The following is a 19,676-nucleotide window of genomic DNA, read 5'->3' as shown; positions in this document are numbered from 1 at the left end:
CGGTGTAGGGTTGCTCTCTGTAATTACAACATCCTCCCTTCCATGTCGTTCAGCACCACCCCCCACCCCCTGCAGCACCAACCCCCCCCCCGTCTCTCACCCCACCTCAACTCACCTGTCTGTTACAGCAACCTAATAACTCTATCAAGGCTGCGCTGCTAACGTGCAGCGCCAAAAACCAGCCAGACTAGAACTAATCCTATTTCCCAACATGCAGGGACACACACACACACACACACACACACACCCCACACACACACACACACTTATACAGCCACGCATGCATGCATGCATTGGCGTTTCGCCACACACACACACACACACACACACACACACACACACACACACACACACACAGAGTGTTATTGTGGATGAAGTGTGTGTGTGTGTGTGTGTGTGTGTGTGTGTGTGTGTGTGTGCGTGTGTGTGTGTGTGTGTGTGTGTGTCTGTGCGTGTGTGTGTGTGTGTGTGGTCTCTCCGTCCTGTCTTATCCCGAACTGCGAGAGATACACGTTCACTGGAAAATGTGACTCACATTTTGTCAGTCCCCCTGCAGGAGGTAGAGTCATAACACCGGGCGGGTGGTGGTGGTGGTGGTGGCGGTGGTGGGGGTGAGGGTGGTGGTGGTGGTGGGGCACGGCATTGACATGTAAGATTATGGACGTGCTGTTTGATTAAAGAAAATAAAGTTGTTAAAAGCTGTCCCCGTTGGTGACGAGAGCCCTTTTTCGCCCTCTTCCGCAACTTTCCTGAAAGTCGGCGCGGAGCTCGAACGTCGCCCCGCTCATTGGACAGCTGCAGCAGGGCGCGGCCGGGGCACGTGCACGCCTGCTGCGGGGGTGTGTGTTGTGTGTGTGTGTGTGTGTGTGTGTGTGTGTGTGTGGGGTGGGGGCGGAGGAGACAAAACAAACGCACGCATGTTCCCGCATGCCGAGATACGCGGGGCAGAGTGCCAGAGGGAGAATTCTGGGAATGATCACTCCCACATTCCCAGATAGGGACATAACGCGCACGCGGGGGGGGGGGAGGGTTTAATGTCCTTCCCCGGCTCAGATTCGGCAGCTTTGCCGAGGCGGCGCTGCGCATTTACTCCCGAAACGAGGGCAGAGATCCGTGCGCTGCTGAGCCTGCGTCCTGCCGCCTCCCCCTCCTCCGCGGCACCTCTTCTCTCTCTCCCCCCCTCCTCCCCCCCCCCACACATTCCTTCTCTCTCTCCCGGGCACACGCCCTGTGACACAATAAAGCGGAGAGGGGAGAGGAGGAAGAAAAAAAAAAAGAAAAAAAAGTTGGCCAGGGGAAATCAAACCGCGGAAGTGAAAATGTGCGACTGGTCCAACTAGTCTGAGACAAACGGACGCACGCACACGGAGACACACGCGCGCTCACGCAGTCGTACAGGCGCAGACAGACACACGCAGGCAGACACCGACCCAAAGGGACGAGATTCCGCACGGCGTCTGGCTTCCTTACCGCCTCTCCTTGAGACCAAAACGGTGAGTTATAAACCTCTGGGAGCGGGGGGGTTTTCGGGGGGACGCGTTTGTCACGCCGGCGTGGTTTGACGGAGCTCCGAGGGGAAACTTTAGAAGGGGGGAGGGAGGGAGGGGAGGGGAGGGGGGGGAGAGAAAAGAAGTGCGCCAGCGCGGCTCGGTTGCTCCGCACCGGGCATGAATATTGCAGGGTGTCGTGCGTCTCTCGCTGTCATCGCGGTCACAGGTATCGGCTTCCCCTCGTCGGTAACCCAAACCCCCCCCCCCCACCCCACAGTCCCGGGAGAAACCGGAGTCCTCGCCTTTACTTATTGATTTGTTTGTTTGTTTGTTTATTTATTTATTCGGCGCCCCCCCCGATGGGGGGTTGGACGCGTCGAACGCGTGTCGGGGCTCCGCGGCCGCTCCGTTACGCGCGGTGCGTCAAGACGCGCGGCGGATGCGCCACGTTCCGGTGCGCCGAGTGTTGGGGGTTAACGACGACGGCGCGTGCCGGAGACGGCGTAGAGAGTTGGGGAGGGGGAGTGGGGGGGGGGGAGAGACCACTTCGAGGGGGGAGGGGGGACCACTTCGAGGGGGGGGCACGGCTTCACAAACGGGCGGTCAGTTGTAGGCGAAGGCAGCTGAACCGCAGCGACGCTGCCACCGAGAGAAGTGCTGAGCTGCCCGCAAAATGTCGTTCAGACGGGAGCGTGTCTGTGTTCCCTCAGCCTAGCCTAACCTAATCCAACCTAGCCTAGCCTGACCTAGCCCTAAATTAACCTAGCCTAGCCTAGCCTAACCCAAAATTAACCTAACCTAACCTGACCTAATCCAACCTAGCCTAACCTAACCCTAACCCTAAATTAACCTAACCTAACCTAGCCTAATCTAACCTAACCCTAAATTAACCTAACCTAACCTATCCTAACCTAGCCTACCATAATCTAACCTAACCCTAAATTAACCTAACATAGCCTAGCCTAACCCTAAATTAACTTAACCTAACCTAACCCTAAATTAACCTAACCTAACCTATCCTAACCTAGCCTACCATAATCTAACCTAACCCTAAATTAACCTAACCTAACCCAGCCAAACCCTAAATTAACGTAACCTAACCTAACCTAACCCTAAATTAACCTAACCTAACCTAGCCTAATCTAACCTAACCCTAAATTAACCTAATCTAACCTATCCTAATTTAGCCTACCATAATCTAACCTAACCCTAAATTAACCTAACCTAACCCTAAATTAACCTAACCTAACCTAGCCTAACCCTAAATTAATTTAACCTAACCTAACCTAACCCAAAATTAACCTAGCCTAGCCTAACCCTAAATTAAGCTAGCCTAACCTAATCCAACCTAGCCTAGCCTAACCTAACCCTAAATTAACCTAACCTAACCCTAAATTAACCTAGCCTAATCTAACCTAGCCTAGCCTAACCTAACCTAGCCTACCCTAACCTAACCTAGCCTAGCCTAGCCTACCCTAACCTAACCTAGCCTACCCTAACCTAGCCTACCCTAACCTAGCCTACCCTAACCTAGCCTAGCCTAGCCTAACCTAACCTAGCCTGATTTAACCCTAACCTAACCTAACCCTAAATTAACCTAACTTAACCCTACATTAACCTGACCTAACCTAACCTAACCCTAAATTAACCTAACCTAACCCTAAATTAACCTGACCTAACCTAACCCTAAATTAACCTGACCTGACCTAACCTAACGAGTGGTGGAAGTATTCAGATGTTCACTTAAGTTAAAGTAGCAAGACCACAGTGTAAAAATACCCTGTTACAAGTAAAAGCCCTGCGTTCAAAATCGTTAACTAAAGTAAAAGTACAAAAGTATTGGCATCAAAACATACTGAAAGTAGCAAAAGTGAAAGCACTCACTATGCAGAACGGCCCATCTCAGAATCATATCTATCGTATTAACCACTTTTAACAGAACCTTTGATGTAACTTTCAACCTGTTTTTACATTGTTTTGTATCACTTTGTCTGCTTTGTTTACTTTGTCTTTTAAAGCACTTTGTAACTTTGTTTTGAAAAGTGCTATATAAATACATTATTATTATTATCATTATCATTATTATTATTATTGGACTATAATTATTGACACAATAATGGGTTCGTAGTAGTTTATTAGTTAATTTATCATTTGTATTAATCTAAATCTGCAAAGTAACTAATTAAAACTGCCCCAATAAATGGAGGGAAAGGGGTGAGGGCGCGCTAGTCAACGCGGGGTAAAAACAGGGCCGACCCCGTTCAGACTACCTGGTAGAAAATGATCACATCTGGACCACATCTGCAATGCAATACAAACTGGTATTGCAACAAAATATTAAGTCATATGACCGCAAACAAACAAAACCGGACTGAGTTTACGATCTGCGAGTCATCCTGTTGACTTTGTGTGTGGGTGAGGCGGGGGGGTGGGGTGGGGGGGTGGTGGTGGTATGTGGTTGTTTTTTTTTCTCAGAAATACGAGAGTGAGGGTGAGGGATTCTGACTCGACCTCGGCTTCTCTCACTTGGTCTTCCTGGTTATATCTGCGCTGTAGGTGTAGCTCAACTGTAGGTGTAGCTCAGCGGCTTCTCGCTCGGCTGAGGGGAGGCTTTCCTTTCGTCCACAGAGCAGAAAAACAAAATGCTTTGTGGTCCCCGTAGTGAAAGCGCACCTGAAAATGACACCAGGAAAGTAATAAAACTGCAAAAAATCACTGCGCCAATCGGACTGTAGCCGAAGTAGGTGCTGCAAACTGTTGTTGAGCTCGTTTAACTACCAGTGAAATGACTCCCCAACACTGTCACTGTGTTGTAGTCATTGTATTGTGGCAGTGGTCAGTGCTGCTCGTTGAGTCTTGTCAGTGTGAATAATTAACACCATGATAAGACTCCAGGATGCTGCGAGTCGAATGGCAGCCAGCTGTATTTAATGACGCGCTGGGGGGGGGGCCGCTTGCCCTATGGCAAATTGGGCAATGACAGGTGTCATATAAGACGCTCGTGCGGGACGGGAGTTGGTCACGTCCAGTATCGGGACAGAAAAAACGTGTTGGCAGATTCACGTCCGGTCCCTGACATGACTCGGTGCTCGTGAACCCAAATGACCGGCGGTGTCAATTCCCAGAGAGCGAAATTGCTGTGGCCCGGACCCGTCCCGCACCCGACACTTTCATCCGGCCCACATACCGCGTGGAATGATGGCACTTGGGCGGTCCGCTCCTGTTTGCCAGATCTGGGCCAGAACCAAGCCATAGCAATGCTGCATGTGCCACATATTTGCCAAAGATGGCCCGTATGTGTTTTGTGATATTTGGGCCATATTCAGCATTTACCACACGGGCCACTTCAGGGTCACATCCAGATCACATGTTGCCGAGAGCGCCGCTTCTTTGCCAGAAAAGGCCCACATTTGATTTGGCAGATTTGGGCCATATTTGCTGTTATACATGTGGGCCACTTCAGGCTCACGTCCATTTTGTCAGGGCCAGAAGAAGGCCGCCAGTGCCGCATCGTTGCCTGAAATGGCCCACATCCGGATGCTATCTGGGAAGCGAGACCGTCACGGCTGCAGGAGCCGGAGACCAGTTGGAGAGAGAAGTGCGATGGCTGATGTGAAAAAGACAAAGAGACGTTTGTGTGTAGAGCAGGACCGTTTCCCAACGCGGTCCCCAGGTGCCCCGTTGTCCTGCAGATTGTCTTCGTAACCCCACATATGTGTCGATGGGCCAGTTTGTACTTACTCAACCGCTCAGCCCTTAAAGCTCTTAATCGTGCCAGATTTGGCACGTCGGACACATGAGGAGCTAGAATATGACTGGTGGAGTACAACTAAAAGCGGGCCTACCCATGTGGGGTTACAAAGAAGATCTGCAAGACAACGGGGGTACTTGGAAAAACTGGATTAACCTTTAGATTTGCCCAACATTTGGGGTTATTTTGAGAACCCCGTGAGCACTATGGCAGACTTCCCTGTTGCATTGTGTGCTTATTACATTAGTCAGCAACTTTTTTACCTGCACGTTAACACATATGTTGTGTGCTTATCACCACATACTTTCCGCTTCCGGTGTGGGAAGATGGCAGCGCGAATTCACGGTTGTGGCAGCCTCACCCAGTACCGTCCACGCAGCGTCTTTGTCCACGTCGGCGTCTTAAGTTTTGTCTTGGTTCGATGGCCGGGGGAGCTGGCGCTGGATCGGCTGGCTGGGAGAGCTTGGTCTGAAAGCATAAATCATTTGACACGTCAAGTCCAGTTGCATAGGATTAAGAAACGTCAACGCTCACCACCCCATCTTAAACGTTCCCAGAGACGTTCCTCCGTCTCTCGTTGGGCTGGATGACGTCACTGGCAATGGCGAGACCATCCACTTTGGCCAAAGCATCCCTGAGTGTGTGGCTGCACATCAAGTCATTGAGTCTCCTTTGAGTCATTGTTGACCTTAGATAAGTCTTCATACGACGAAGGGTTGAGGAAGACCTCTCGGCGCTGGCAGTTGACACGGGAATTGTATAAAACAATGTCAACAGCCTGTGTACATGTGGCGATAGGCCCACAACGCTGAGGGTAGCGGCGGTAGAGGGGCTAGTTGGAGCAGTGACAGTTAGACATTCTACTTCCGGTTCCTCACAGGGCTCATTGTGGGCTGGAGTGACGGTGGTTGTCTCAGCTACCTTGGTTAACTTTGACCTGAAGAAATCAGTTGTTGTTCGACGCTTCATCGTTCATTTTAACGTTACTATTGCTTAAAGTTGAGCGAACACACTAGCAGGTAGCCTACTTACATAGAGCGCTGGTATTTTGTTCTGTGAAATTCACATCCGTGTGACGCTAAGCTCACGTGACACAAATAACCAATCAGTCATTAGGAAACAGAGTGTGTTGCTTGTGATAGGCTACGTACTGTACGTAGGCTTACAGCGAGTGGAAATTAGCCCGGGGAACACGCAAAAGTGCAATGCATTAAGAATGTGACGTATTTGCGATTTGAATTTTTACACATGTTTATGTTCGATGCACGCCAAAGTAGGTATGGCCATGGCCCTACTCGCCATACCGGTTCTGCGGCCTATGCAGGGACCACGGCCCTGCCTGGAGCTGCGCCCGAGGAGGTAACACCGAGGGCGGTCTGACAGGACGCGGAAGCGGGGCAGGCTAAGCTAACTGCTAGCCCATGCAGACCGGCAGCTCCGACAGTCATCCTGGCTGGCGTTCGTTCTGTTGGACAGTGATTCTTTTTTCTTTTTTTTGGGGTGGGGGGGGGTATATGTGTTAGTTTGGATATATGTGTTCTAGTTTTTGGGTGTGTTTTTGTCTTTGTGTTGCACTGCTGTGGGCTGGGGCAAACGGCATTTCGTTTCATTTCTTGTCCGCAAATACGTGAAATAAAATGACAGTGTCCCTGAGTCCTGATTAATAAGCATTGACGTGGGTCTTCTTTTGCCTGTACTTGCTACAACCTTGGGATGGAGGCGGGTTTACAGGCTGGTCCTACTTGGCTCGCCTAACGACATGGCCAACCTTTAAGCTAGTTAAAACTTGTCTGTTTGCCCTGAAGACTTAAAGGGCGTGAAGGCATTTCTGTCACTGACCGCCCTGTGAACACTCAAAGCAAGACTTCTCTGTGGCACAGCCAACGTGCTCGACTTCTATGCAGCATCCGTCCCAGATAGCAAAGAATCTTTGGCCCAAATATGGCCCACATCTGCAGTTATCTTATGGCCCACATCTGCAGTTATCTTATGGCCCACATCTGCAGTTATCTTATGGCCCACATCTGCAGTTATCTTATGGCCCGAATTTGGCCTTGAATGACGGCGTTGACTTGGGGTGAGTGTGGCTGCTTCAACTCAGCCACACTTGGGCCACATCTGGCTCACGTAGTATGTGCTGTAACCCAAGTCAGGCCCGGTTCATTACATTTGGGCCATGTCCGGCCCACACAACAGTTGCAAGTGCTGTAACTGAGCTGTAAGTACCAAACAGTGCCCCAGATTAGACCCAAATGTGTCTGCTATCTGGGGTAGGCGGTGCTCAGCAGTTTGGCTATCCAGACTGCCCCAGTGAACGTGATTATTTGTCTCAAAACCAAATTCATTCTGAGCGCACATTTCTAGGCCGCACATGCTGGCTGAATTCCCCGTGGGCCTTATGCGAGTTGCTCTCCTTCGTCCCTATCTACCCATCTGCAAGTCTGTGGTCACAACGTCTCTAGTTCTGACTGGAGTCGCCCGGGTTTCAAGTTCACCTCATTACACTTGAGTTCAACCACCCAACGAGATGCTAATGGACGGTGGGTGATCAGTCATTTTGATGCATGGCCTAAAAAAGATCGACATGTTAAACCGCGCACATACCTACGTGTAGACGCCTCCGTACAGCACTCCGGAGACGCTTAGACGCACACGGCGCCGGCTGCCCGTGCTGCTGTTCATCATGTGCAAGGTGCGAGGAAGACACTGTAAGAATTAGTCCCCCTATTAAATAATGATGAGCAACACCTTAATGATGACAGATGCTCGGTTGTTTGCGAGAACAGTAGTGAATCTTTGTGCGACACTGTGCGTGCATGTGTGCGTGCGCGCGCGTGTGTGTGTGTGTGTCGCGGGGGGGGGGGGTATTGCAGGGAAACATATGAAACACAACCCGAGGCCCTGGTGGCCAGTCATGAGTGTGTTCTGCTCTTGTTCACCCAGTAATTAGGTTAATGCAACAGCGGGCCTTACTTTGCATTGGCCTGATGCGCACGCCCGTGTGTTTCCACGTGCATGTGTGTGTGTGTGTGTGTGTGTATGTGTGTGTACATGCTGTGACCACCAAGGTGTGACAACAGTGTCAGATGGGAGATTTAACCAGCTTCTTGGGTTACCCCAACGTCACCCCACCCATCATCACTGGGCCTTATCTTCATCACTTGTCCCGTGGCTACCACCATTAGCAGCGCTGCGGGACATTTTCCAGTCCCTCACTGGAGAGGCCGCGGCAAGGCTTCACCTCGGCTGGCCTGGCAGCCTCAGTCCGCTTACACGATGTTGGAAAAAGTGCACTTATTGTGTTAGTCCGACTCATACTGGACTTTTAAAACACATGTAAACGCATTAGTCCGACTGACATCGTACTAAACCGAGTTTCTGGAAGTTGGACTAACACGCCTAGATGATGCGGTTGGGGATGGAGTTACTCTGGCACGTATACGCTCCAGTCGGCCCCGAACTGGCTAGGCGATCTGCGCATGATCCATAGTTCCCGCGGCGGTCTTTCACCCGGAAGTCGAACAACGTAGTACCAACAGTATCGGTTTCTAACCCCCTTGAAAGATGGCGATGATTGGTTGAGCGTGAATACTGTCGTCACACAGAAGAGACCCTCCAGCTTTTCTGTGTGTGTGTGTGTGTGTGACCCTAACCCTAACCCTAACCCTAAACCATGCTGCCTTCCCTTCTGACGCCGACGGCTAACGTTAGCCGTCTCCTCCGTCGCTTCTGTGTGACGACAGTGCTCGTACTCAACCAGTCATAGCATAGACAGACGGATATTAGGTAGCTCTCTCAAGGGGGGTATTAAACCTGTAGCACGGCCTGTGTTATACCCTCAGCATCCACACGGCGCGTGCTAGAGCGAGAACCTCGCATTTCTGCACGGACGAGGAGACAAACTGTATGTTGTGTCAGCTGGAGGAGTTGAATATCCTACAGTACATGGCTGGAAGGAGAACGCGGAATGGCGAACTATTTACGAAAGTGGCGGGAAATTTGGACGAAGCGGGATTTGAAAGAACCCCCGAGCAAATCCGTGTTCAGTGGGAGCGCCCCAAACAGGCCTGCTGACTTGTTTGTCGTTTGTCTGGTATGTGACGCGATAGGTCAACCGGGAGAAGGTCCAGTAGCAACCAGCTCAGGGTGTCCGGGTAGCATCGTGGTCCATTCCATTGCCTACCAACACGGGATCGCCGGGTTGGATCCCCCTCAGATTCACTAGTTCTCGAGGGTGTATACTTACATGTATATGTAACGTCCACGGATGACTAGACTCGCTTGCGCTTGGCTAACGGGTCGGACCCTTTAGTCGCCTGGATGGCGCAGGTGACCCGGGTTCGCATCCCGGCTGCGGTGGCGGTTCCCGGCTGCCCCCTGAATTCGCTACATATACATATCTTCGCGAATTGGGGGGGGCAGCCGGGAGCCGCCACAGCCGGGACGCGAACCCGTGTCACCCACACCACGGGCGACTACGTTAACCAGTGGACTGGAGGGTCTGACCCGTTAGCCGAGGGCTAGCGAGTCTCGTCATCCGTGCACGTTACACCATGACTGATGTATAGGAAATGGTTCGTGTCTTGTGTCTTCGTGTTTGCGTGCACTCGGACATGTAGGAGGTCCGCGTGGCGGTCGGTGCCACGTTCTTAGTTGTTTCCCACCTTGCAGGTGGTTAGGGAGCGTTGTGTGTTCCCGCTGTATGTGTTCAGGGTCGTACGCGGGCCTTGCGATCAGGAGGCGCCTGCTGCAGCAGAAGGGCAGCAGGCTGTAATCGGACCCCTCGGCCTCCCGCTGCCTTGGAAGGGATCAGATGTCCACCGTCAGAGATCACAGCCCCCATTGTTTGCACCGCGGAGGCTCCTCGCCATCCTTTCATCCGTCCATCCGTCTGTCACTCACGGTGTTGACTGCAGCATGCCCTCGGACCGGGCCTGCTTCCTCACCCTGGGTCCCTTTCTTCCTCTTGCCTTCTTCTCTTCCCCTTCCTCTTCTCCAACGCCAAACACGTCTCACATGTCTCACGTGGTCACCTTGGTACGAGACGGCCAAATACGCTCGATCCAAAATTTTTTTTTTAAAAAGGTGTAAGGTGCTTTTACTCACACCCCAGATAGCAAAACTGCTGTGGCCCGGACCCGTCCCACTCCCGACACTTCATCCGGCCCACATATCGTGTGGAATGATGGCACTTGGGCGGTCCGCTCCTGTTTGCCAGATCTGGGCCAGAACCAAGCCATAGCAATGCCGCATGTGCCACATTATTTGCCAAAATAGGCCCACGTTTGATTTGGCATGTTTGGGCCATATTTGCTATTATACATGTGGGCCACTTCAGGCTCACATCCATTTTGTCAGGGCCAGAAGAAGGCCATCAGTGCCGCATCACTGCCTGAAGTGGCCCACATCCGGATGCTGTCCCAGACAGCATTCAGCCTGTCTGTAATAATAATAGTAATAATAAATAATAATAATAACTCTATTTATATAGCACTTTTCAAGAACAAGTTATAAGGCGCAGAAGCAGAGCTAGCATACCTGATCTCCTCCGGTGGGTCGTTCCAGAGTCATGGGGCCCTGACCCTGAAGATCTCCCTGGCTTTTAGCCTTGACCGGGGAATTGCTAGCAGACCTCTGCTGGAGGGTCTCAGGCTGGTAAAGGGTTAGTAGGTCAACGTTATAATCGGGGGGGGGGCAATACCAAACGTGCTTTAAAAGTAATCATTAAAATCTTAAAGTCAATTCCAGAGCACCCAGCTAACCACCGTAGAGAAGCTGAAACTGGCGTTATGCGGACTCTTCTAGTGGATTTTCTGCGGAGTCTTGCTGCAGCATTATGAACCAGTTGAAGTTTGGAGAGGCGCAGTGGTTAGCGCGGTCGCCTCACAGCAAGAAGGTCCTGGGTTCGAGCCCCCGGGGTAGTCCAACCTTGGGGGTCGTCCCGGGTCGTCGTCTGTGTGGAGTTTGCATGTTCTCCCCGTGTCTGCGTGGGTTTCCTCCCACAGTCCAAAGACATATAGGTCAGCCGACTCGGCCGTAATAAATTGTCCCTAGGTGTGGATGTGTGTGTGGGGGGGGGGGCCCCTGTGATGGTCTGGCAGCCTGTCCAGGGTGTCTCCCTGCCTGCCGCCCAATGACTGCTGGGATAGGCTCCAGCATCCCCGTGACCCTGAGAGCAGGACAAGTGGTGTGGATGATGGATGGATGGATGGATGGATGGATGGATGGATGGATGGATGGATGGATGGATGGATGGATGGATGGATGGATGCAGCGAGGTACGTCAGTGTGAAGCGGGATGTCATGGAAGGGCAGATGACAGTTTCCAGATTCTGAGCAGGTTAAAAAAAACAACTAGTTTTTGTGACGTTGCGAAGTTGCAGAAAGCGCCACTGAATAACTGACTTGGCCCGTTGGTCAAAGTTAAGCTTGTTATCAAAGACAGCAGCCAGATTTGTGCACCGGGTCGTGATGCAGGAGGAAAGGCCACCTAGGGTCAGACCCCCGGAGGGGTCTGGAGACCCATGATAACGACTGCTGGTTTAGCAGAGTCTGTAAGGATGCACAAATGTGTCTGAAATTACAATCCATAATACAATTATTTTGTTTTTACATGATGATGATGATGATGATGATGGTGATAATTGTGATGATTTATTAGAAGTAGCAGCAGCTTGTGTGGGTACCCGAGATAACCCCCCTATCTCCTCCACTCAGTCCTGCGGCCCATTCAGCCTCTCTCCTCCTGTCTCCCCACAGATATGGAGGGAGCCATCAAGACGGTGGTGAGCGTCTTCCTCAACTCCTCCGGGGGGAGGGACAACCTTCGATCCAGTGACTTCCAGAAGCTGGTGAAGTCGCAGCTTGGAAACATCATGTCGGTGAGGACAAGCGTCAACCATCCCGTCCTCTGTGTGTAGCTGGCGTTTGCGCCCCACCAGGTCAACGTTGCATCCGCGCAAACCATGCTGCTATCCAGTGGCGGCTGGTGCTAACCATTTTTTGGGGGGGGGGGGCGCAATTGACCTTGGTCGGGTGTGCTGTGCCAAGGTAAATTGTGGCCCCCCCCCCCCGAAAAAAATGGTTAGCACCAGCCGCCACTGGAGCTATCTTGGATGAATAAATTGGCACGCATCAAACTGAAATATAGGAAGGCGTCCGGGTAGCGTGGCGGTCTATTCTGTTGCCTACCAACACGGGGATCGCCGGTTTGAATCCCCGTGTCTGTAGGCGTCCCTACAGACACATTTGGCCGTGTCTGCGGGTGGGAGGTCGGATGTGGATATGTGTCCCGGTTGCTGCACTAGCGCCTCTTCTGGTCAGTCGGGGCACCTGTTCATGGGGGAGGGGGAACTGGGGGTGGGGGGGGGAATAGCGTGATCCTCCCACGCAGTACGTCCCCCTGGTGAAACTCCTCACTGTCAGGTGAAAAGAAGCGGCTGGCGACTCCACATGTATGGGAGGAGGCGTGTGGTAGTCTGCAGCCCTCCCCGGATCAGCAGAGGGGGGCGGAGCAGCGACCGGGGAGGCTCGGAAGAGCGGGGTAATTGGCCAAGCCCAATTGTGGAGGGGGGTGGGGGTAAATGAAGTAAAATATAGGGGTATATTCCACTACACTGGTCTTGACTTTTTAAACGGGGGGGCATCATGTTGCTGTTTGTCTCACTCTTGGTGGCGCTCTTCCAGGACACCAACAGCTCCTCCGCCATCAGGGAGATGCAGAACGGCCTGGATGAGAACAGCGATGGAAAGGTCAGCTTCCAAGAGTACATGACCCTGGTGGGCTACCTGGCCACCTCGCTGAGCCTGAACGCGAGCAGAGGGAACGCGTCCGCCTCGTAGACGCACCCCGGCCCGGCGCGCTCTGACGCCGACCACGGGGCAGGGCGGCGGCGGCGGCGGCGGCGCATCCCTGCCTCCACCAGCAGATGACAAGATGTTTTGTATTACCGGCAAATCGAAAAAGGGTGTTAAGCGTTTTCATTGCATTCCAAATATCCTCCTATCACACGTGCGTTTTCTGAAACTTTCCGCTCAACCACTTCATGGCAACGTCCCCTCGCATATCACGCTGTTCCCCTCCCCACCGCATAACCGAGCCCCCGCCTGCCGCCGTCCCCACATCAAGCGCTCTGAGCCGGGGTTGGCTTCCACTTTTCTTTCCTTCCTTCCTTCTTTTTGTTGAACAAGACCCAATGAAAGAACGTGCTTCTTGTATTTTCAGAGAAATAAAGGCTTTTTGTTATTATTAAACCGCTCGTGTGTCTGAGTTGATTTCCCGTGCACCGACATCTGTATCTAAGGCAGCGTTTCTCAACCCAGTCCTCCTCGAGGACCCCCCCTATCCTGCATAGGTAGCCCCGCTTGTACTTACTCCACCAATCATCTCGCAGCACTTCATTATGCAAGGTGTGCAACGTCTGACAAAATTCATTGCTGATTGGTTGCATAACTACAAACGGGTACCTATTCAGGGTTGCAAAGAAGATATGCAGGATAGGGGGTCCTCGAGGACCGGGTTTAGAAACACTGATCTAAGGGTTTGATGCATTTGGATGAGATAGGCCTGCCTGGGTACCCCTCCCCCCCCACACGGGTACACCCCCCCCCTTTCTTAAATTTTTTTTCCTTCCCCTTTTCTCCCCCAGTTGTATCCGGCCAATTACCCCACTCTTCCGAGCCGTCCCGGTCTCTGCTCCGCCCCCTCTGCCGGTCGGTCCGGGTAGGGCTGCGGACTACCACATGCCTCCTCCCGATACGTGTGGAGTCACCAGCCGCTCCTTTTCACCTGACAGTGAGGAGTTTCACCAGGGGGGACGTAGCGCGTGGGAAGATCGCGCTATTCCCCCCCCCTCCCCAGTTTCCCCTCCCCCCCGAACAGGAGTCCCGACCGACCAGAGGAGGCGCTAGTGCAGTGACCAGGACACATACCCACATCCGGCCAGTCGGCTCTGTGCATAACTGTTGTCCACTGACTTCCGGTTTCTACTGCAGCGGTAGCAATAGGGCTCCGCTGCGATTCTAAAAATAGAACAGGCTTGAGCGCGCGTTGAATCATGGGATTGATTTGCGGACAAGCTGCTCTCCCGTTTCTTCGTGTGCGAAAGTGGTCTCGCAGGGGATTTTGTGTAACCTTGTCATAGAGGGAGCCAGACGATCTAGAACAGGTGCCACAAAGCGCCGCTGCTGCTGGGGAACCCTGTAGGCTGCCTGAAGGACCCGCATTTTTGAGATCCCCGAAGCCAGGAACCGTGAAAGACGGCCTAACAGGGTGGGGAAAGAAACGGTGCCTGCCTGCTATCTCTTTCGGGATAAGTCTACACAGACCGTCCACTGCAAGTCTACTCTGGGAGCATGTGAGGGCAGTTCACATTTGACCTTTACTCACTTTTAATCTTTCACGTGACCTTGCATTGCTGAGATGGGTGCAGGAAGTCCACGTGTAGTAGAACAAAGGTGGTCGTATGAAGCGTCTTCTCCAGGTGCAAAGATAAGGGCCTATTGTTAACTGTTGGCTGTAGGGGAGACTCACTGAAGCCTGCTAGCAGTAAATTGGAGAAGTGGCCTTGGTGGATGAGAGCTGGAAGACATGACATAAGGAGGGGAAGGACACACAACTGTCCTGTAAGAGAGAGACTACTGTACTGGCCGGGGCGGATCAGGCACCTGGTCTTGGGTGTGTCTGTTCATGAACATGTACTACAATCGTGTGACAACACTGCAAGAGGCTTTTGTCTCGTTCCTCATTTCCGTTCAATAACTGCCACGACAGAGCCAAACTTGAAAGTGTGGTATACAGAAACCGGTTCCTAGCAGAAGGAACAAATGCAGAATGCTCCAGCTCCAGCAGAGCTCATTCGGCGTCGCGTGATGGCAACAGAGTCTCACACGTTTTCGTTAAATACATACGAATTGGACTTGATTCCTCACAATTTAACGCGCAGTCCGGTTTCCTTGGACGGGCTAAGTGTGACGCGAGTTACTGGAATGGGAAAGAAAATGGCGACAGACAGGGAAGGACTCGGTGGCCCACAAAAACCTCAGTTAAGGAGCGGTTATTGGTCACCCTGGTCAGGCTGCGGAGGGGCTTCGACGTTAAACCCGGTGCCTACATGTAGGACTCCAGCCAGACTCTTGGATTCACACGTTCTGAAATCCGGAGTGTTGTTTTAACTCTGAGAGCGTACACGTTTGTACACTCCGGAAGTTAAATTAACAATCCGGAAGTTAAATTAACACTCCGGAAGTTAAATTAACACTCCGGAAGTTAGATTAACACTCCGGAAGTTAAATTAACACTCCGGAAGTTAGATTAACACTCAGGAAGTTAAATTAAAACTCCGGAAGTTAGATTAACACTCCGGAAGTTAAATTAACACTCCGGAAGTTAGATTAACACTCCGGAAGGTAAATTAACACTCCGGAAGTTAAATTAACACTCCGGAAGTTACATTAACACTCCGGAAGTTATATTAACAATCCGGAAGTTAAATTAACACTCCGGAAGTTAGATTAACACTCCGGAAGTTAAATTAACACTCCGGAAGTTAGATTAACACTCCCGAAGTTAGATTAACACTCCGGAAGTTAGATTAACACTCGTGTCTGTGAGTGTTCTCATTCATCCAGGTCATGGTTATCCAAAGGAGTTGAATCATCCAAGAGGCTTAATCGGTTCATGCCTTTCTGACAAGACCAAGCTAGTCTGAAAGGAACCAGTTTAGTCCAGTCTGCTGAAAGAAACCACTCACGGGATTAAAACGATGAAATTCTTCTACCTCGCTCGGGATGATCCTCATCCTGTGGACGAAACTTGATATGTACAACTTGAAACCTTTCCCCCGCTTGCGGTTAGGTGCAGGTGGAGGTGTGTCGACAGTTGTGTGCATGTCGTTGCATTGACCCATAGTAAATCTTGCAGGCATCGCGAAAAGTACGCCGTCGTCGATAGCGCGCGCCCACAAACAGGAAACTGGTATGACCGCTGCGGTAGAAACCGGAAGTCAGTGGGCTACAGTTATGCACAGAGTCGATTGTGTCGGTAGGGACGCCCGACCAAGCCGGCGGTAACATGGGGGTTCGAACCGGCAGATCCCCGTGTTGGTAGGCAACGGAATGGACCGCCACGCCACCCGGACGCCCCCCTTTCTTAAATCTAACATCATCATTGTTCAGTTTCCGTTGAGATGCTACTGTGAGACACCCCCCGCCCCCCTCGCCAGACCAGGATTTTATTGAGTCCGGACCCAGATAGCATCCGGATGTGGGCCAATGATGCAGCACTGATGGTCTTCTTCTGGCCCTGACAAAATGGATGTGAGCCTGAAGTGGCCCACATGTATAATAGCAAATATGGCCCAAATCAAATGTGGGCCTTTTCTGGCAAAGAAGCGGTACTCTCGGCAACATGTGATCTGGATGTGACCCTGAAGTGGCCCGTGTGGTAAATGGTGAATATGGCCCAAATATCACAAAAAAAATATGGGCCACCTTTGGCAAATATGTGGCACATGCGGCATTGCCATGGCTTGGTTCTGACCCAGATCTGGCAAACAGGAGCGGACCGCCCAAGTGCCATCAATCCACATGGTATGTGGGCCGGATGACGTGTCGGATGTGGGACGGGTCCGGGCCTAAGCAGTTTTGCTACCTGGGGATAGTCTGCGGTGATTCCCAGGGGCGTCGTAGTGGAGGGGAAAGGGGGAAGGACCTACCAGGGCCCAGAAGGGAGTGTGGGGGAGGGGGTCTTGGGAAGCCTTGAATTAGAAGTTTGTTTTGGTTTGCAAATTTTTATATCTAACTAATTAGTGTCATAACTTCAGTTAAAATTGGCTCAGTACATCGGTTGAGGGACTTCAAGAAAATAGCGGAGGCTCTCTGAGGCCCCTCTCACCCCTTACAAAAGGTGCAAAATGGTTTAGTCGGCCCCTCACGAGCGTCTCTCAATGCCGCTCACCTAGTCCTGCCGCGAGTGACTGCTAGCACGAGCACAGATCAGCTCGGGGCTGAACAGCCCGGCACTACTCTCAACTGAAAGCCGACTAGCAAAACAACTGGACTTTAAAGGTCTCATCAATTGCTTTCCAAACAGGAAGTCCCGTCGGCGGGTATTCACTGTGGACCAAACATCATGGCTGCCAGCATCAGTACCCCAACATGCACCGGAGTAGGAAGTGACGCTATAATCTTTTCCGCCGCTGCAAGATGGAGAGACACAAGAGGAAAGGAGCCCACAGAGACTGCTTCTGTACAGGGCCCAGAATTTTTGTGCTACGCCCCTGGTGACCCCCCCCCCCCTGTAACCGCTTGTCACTGCTGTACTGTAACACCCGCCTGACTGATGCCCTCCTTCCTCCACAGCTGCTAAATTTAACCCCCGGCTGCGCTCCGCCACGTCACGCTCCGCTACTTGAGATGTGCCGGCGACTGAAACCAGACGCCCATGTGTACCCTCCCCATTGTCCCCAGACGCCCATGTGTACCCTCCCCATTGTCCCCGCGCCTTTTGTCCGCAACGCTATACGTTTCACAAGTATGGCGCGTGACATGTAGACGGACGCACAAAGCCGCTGCGCGGGCCTCCCCCCCGGCAACACTACACAACAGCGAGGAAACGTACACAACCTCTGCTTATGATGATGACACACTGCTGACATACGAGACGTCCCGCCCCGCCGCTGCGTTTGCATGAACGTTGGATGTCGTTGAGATGTTGTTATGCTTTCAGAGGTACACTCTCCTCCTCATACACTCTCCTCCTCATACACTCTGCTCCTCATAAGTACACTCTGCTCCTCATAGGTACACTCTGCTCCTCATAGATACACTCTCCTCCTCATAAGTACACTCTGCTCCTCATAGATTACACTCTGCTCCTCATAGATAAACTCTGCTCCTCATAAGTACACTCTGCTCCTCATAGGTACACTCTGCTCCTCATAGATACACTCTCCTCCTCATAAGTACACTCTGCTCCTCATAGATTACACTCTGCTCCTCATAGGTACACTCTGCTCCTCATAGGTACACTCTGCTCCTCATAGATTACACTCTCCTCCTCATGCACTCGGCTCCTCATAGATACATTCTCCTCCTCACAGATACACTCTGCTCCTCATAGATTACACTCTCCTCCTCGTACACTCTCCTCCTCCCAAGTACTCTCTGCTCCTCATACATACTCTCTCCTCCTCATACACTCTGCTCCTCATAGATACACTGCTCCTCATACATACACTCTCCTCCTCATAGATAAACTCTGCTCCTCATAGATAAACTCTGCTCCTCATAGATTACACTCTCCTCCTCATACACTCTCCTCCTCCTAAGTACTCTCTCCTCCTCATACATACACTCTCCTCCTCATAGATAAACTCTGCTCCTCATAGATAAACTCTGCTCCTCATAGATTACACTCTCCTCCTCATACACTCTCCTCCTCCTAAGTACTCTCTCCTCCTCATACATACACTCTCCTCCTCATAGATAAACTCTGCTCCTACGTTATTTGTCCTCGTGGGGGAACTTCATCCTCAGCATTTAACCGTCCTGGCCGTGTGTTGAGCAGCAGTGTGTGTGTTTATAGCAGCAGTGTGTTCATAGCAGCAGTGTGATTATAGCAGCAGTGTGTTTATAGCAGCAGTGTGTTTATAGCAGCAGTGTGTTCATAGCAGCAGTGTGATTATAGCAGCAGTGTGTTCATAGCAGCAGTGTGTTTATAGCAGCAGTGTGATTATAGCAGCAGTGTGTTCATAGCAGCAGTGTGATTATAGCAGCAGTGTGTTTATAGCAGCAGTGTGTTCATAGCAGCAGTGTGTTTATAGCAGCAGTGTGTTCATAGCAGCAGTGTGTTTATAGCAGCAGTGTGTTCATAGCAGCAGTGTGTTCATAGCAGCAGTGTGATTATAGCAGCAGTGTGTTCATAGCAGCAGTGTGATTATAGCAGCAGTGTGATTATAGCAGCAGTGTGATTATAGCAACAGTGTGTTCATAGCAGCAGTGTGATTATAGCAGCAGTGTGTTCATAGCAGCAGTGTGTTTATAGCAGCAGTGTGTTCATAGCAGCAGTGTGTTTATAGCAGCAGTGTGTGTGTTTATAGCAGCAGTGTGTTTATAGCAGCAGTGTGTTTATAGCAGCAGTGTGTGTGTTCATAGCAGCAGTGTGTTCATAGCAGCAGTGTATTTATAGCAGCAGTGTGTTCATAGCAGCAGTGTGTTCATAGCAGCAGTGTGTGTGTTTATAGCAGCAGTGTGTTCATAGCAGCAGTGTGTTCATAGCAGCAGTGTGATTACAGCAGCAGTGCGTTCATAGCAGCAGTGTGATTATAGCAGCAGTGTGATTATAGCAGCAGTGTGTTCATAGCAGCAGTGTGTTCATAGCAGCAGTGTGTTTATAGCAGCAGTGTGTTCATAGCAGCAGTGTGATTATAGCAGCA

General features: G+C 51.4%; 1 protein-coding gene across 1 annotated transcript; it reads left to right on the top strand.

Annotated features, from left to right (window-relative positions):
• Positions 1 to 1,251: 1,251 nt before the first annotated feature.
• On the top strand, positions 1,252 to 13,494 carry si:ch211-105c13.3 (uncharacterized protein LOC325758 homolog). The gene is made up of 3 exons (XM_056286544.1): positions 1,252 to 1,493; positions 12,001 to 12,122; positions 12,928 to 13,494. Exons 2-3 carry the CDS (start codon positions 12,003 to 12,005, stop codon positions 13,081 to 13,083), a joined length of 276 nt encoding a protein of 91 aa, XP_056142519.1. The 5' UTR covers positions 1,252 to 1,493; positions 12,001 to 12,002; the 3' UTR covers positions 13,084 to 13,494.
• The last annotated feature ends 6,182 nt before the right edge of the window (positions 13,495 to 19,676 follow it).

This window comes from Lampris incognitus, chromosome 9 (assembly GCF_029633865.1).
Source record: "Lampris incognitus isolate fLamInc1 chromosome 9, fLamInc1.hap2, whole genome shotgun sequence".
Classification (NCBI taxonomy): domain Eukaryota; kingdom Metazoa; phylum Chordata; class Actinopteri; order Lampriformes; family Lampridae; genus Lampris; species Lampris incognitus.
The sequence above is the reverse complement of the archived record's forward strand: the minus strand, read 5'-3'. Positions and strand labels throughout refer to the sequence as shown.

What these genes read in the sequence shown, in the direction of transcription:
- si:ch211-105c13.3 (XM_056286544.1), top strand. Translation starts at nt 12,003, where the DNA reads ATGGAGGGAGCCATCAAGACGGTGGTGAGCGTCTTCCTCAACTCCTCC. An exon ending in AGCTTGGAAACATCATGTCG is followed by an intron (nt 12,123 to 12,927) that starts GTGAGGACAAGC and finishes GCGCTCTTCCAG; the next exon opens with GACACCAACAGCTCCTCCGC.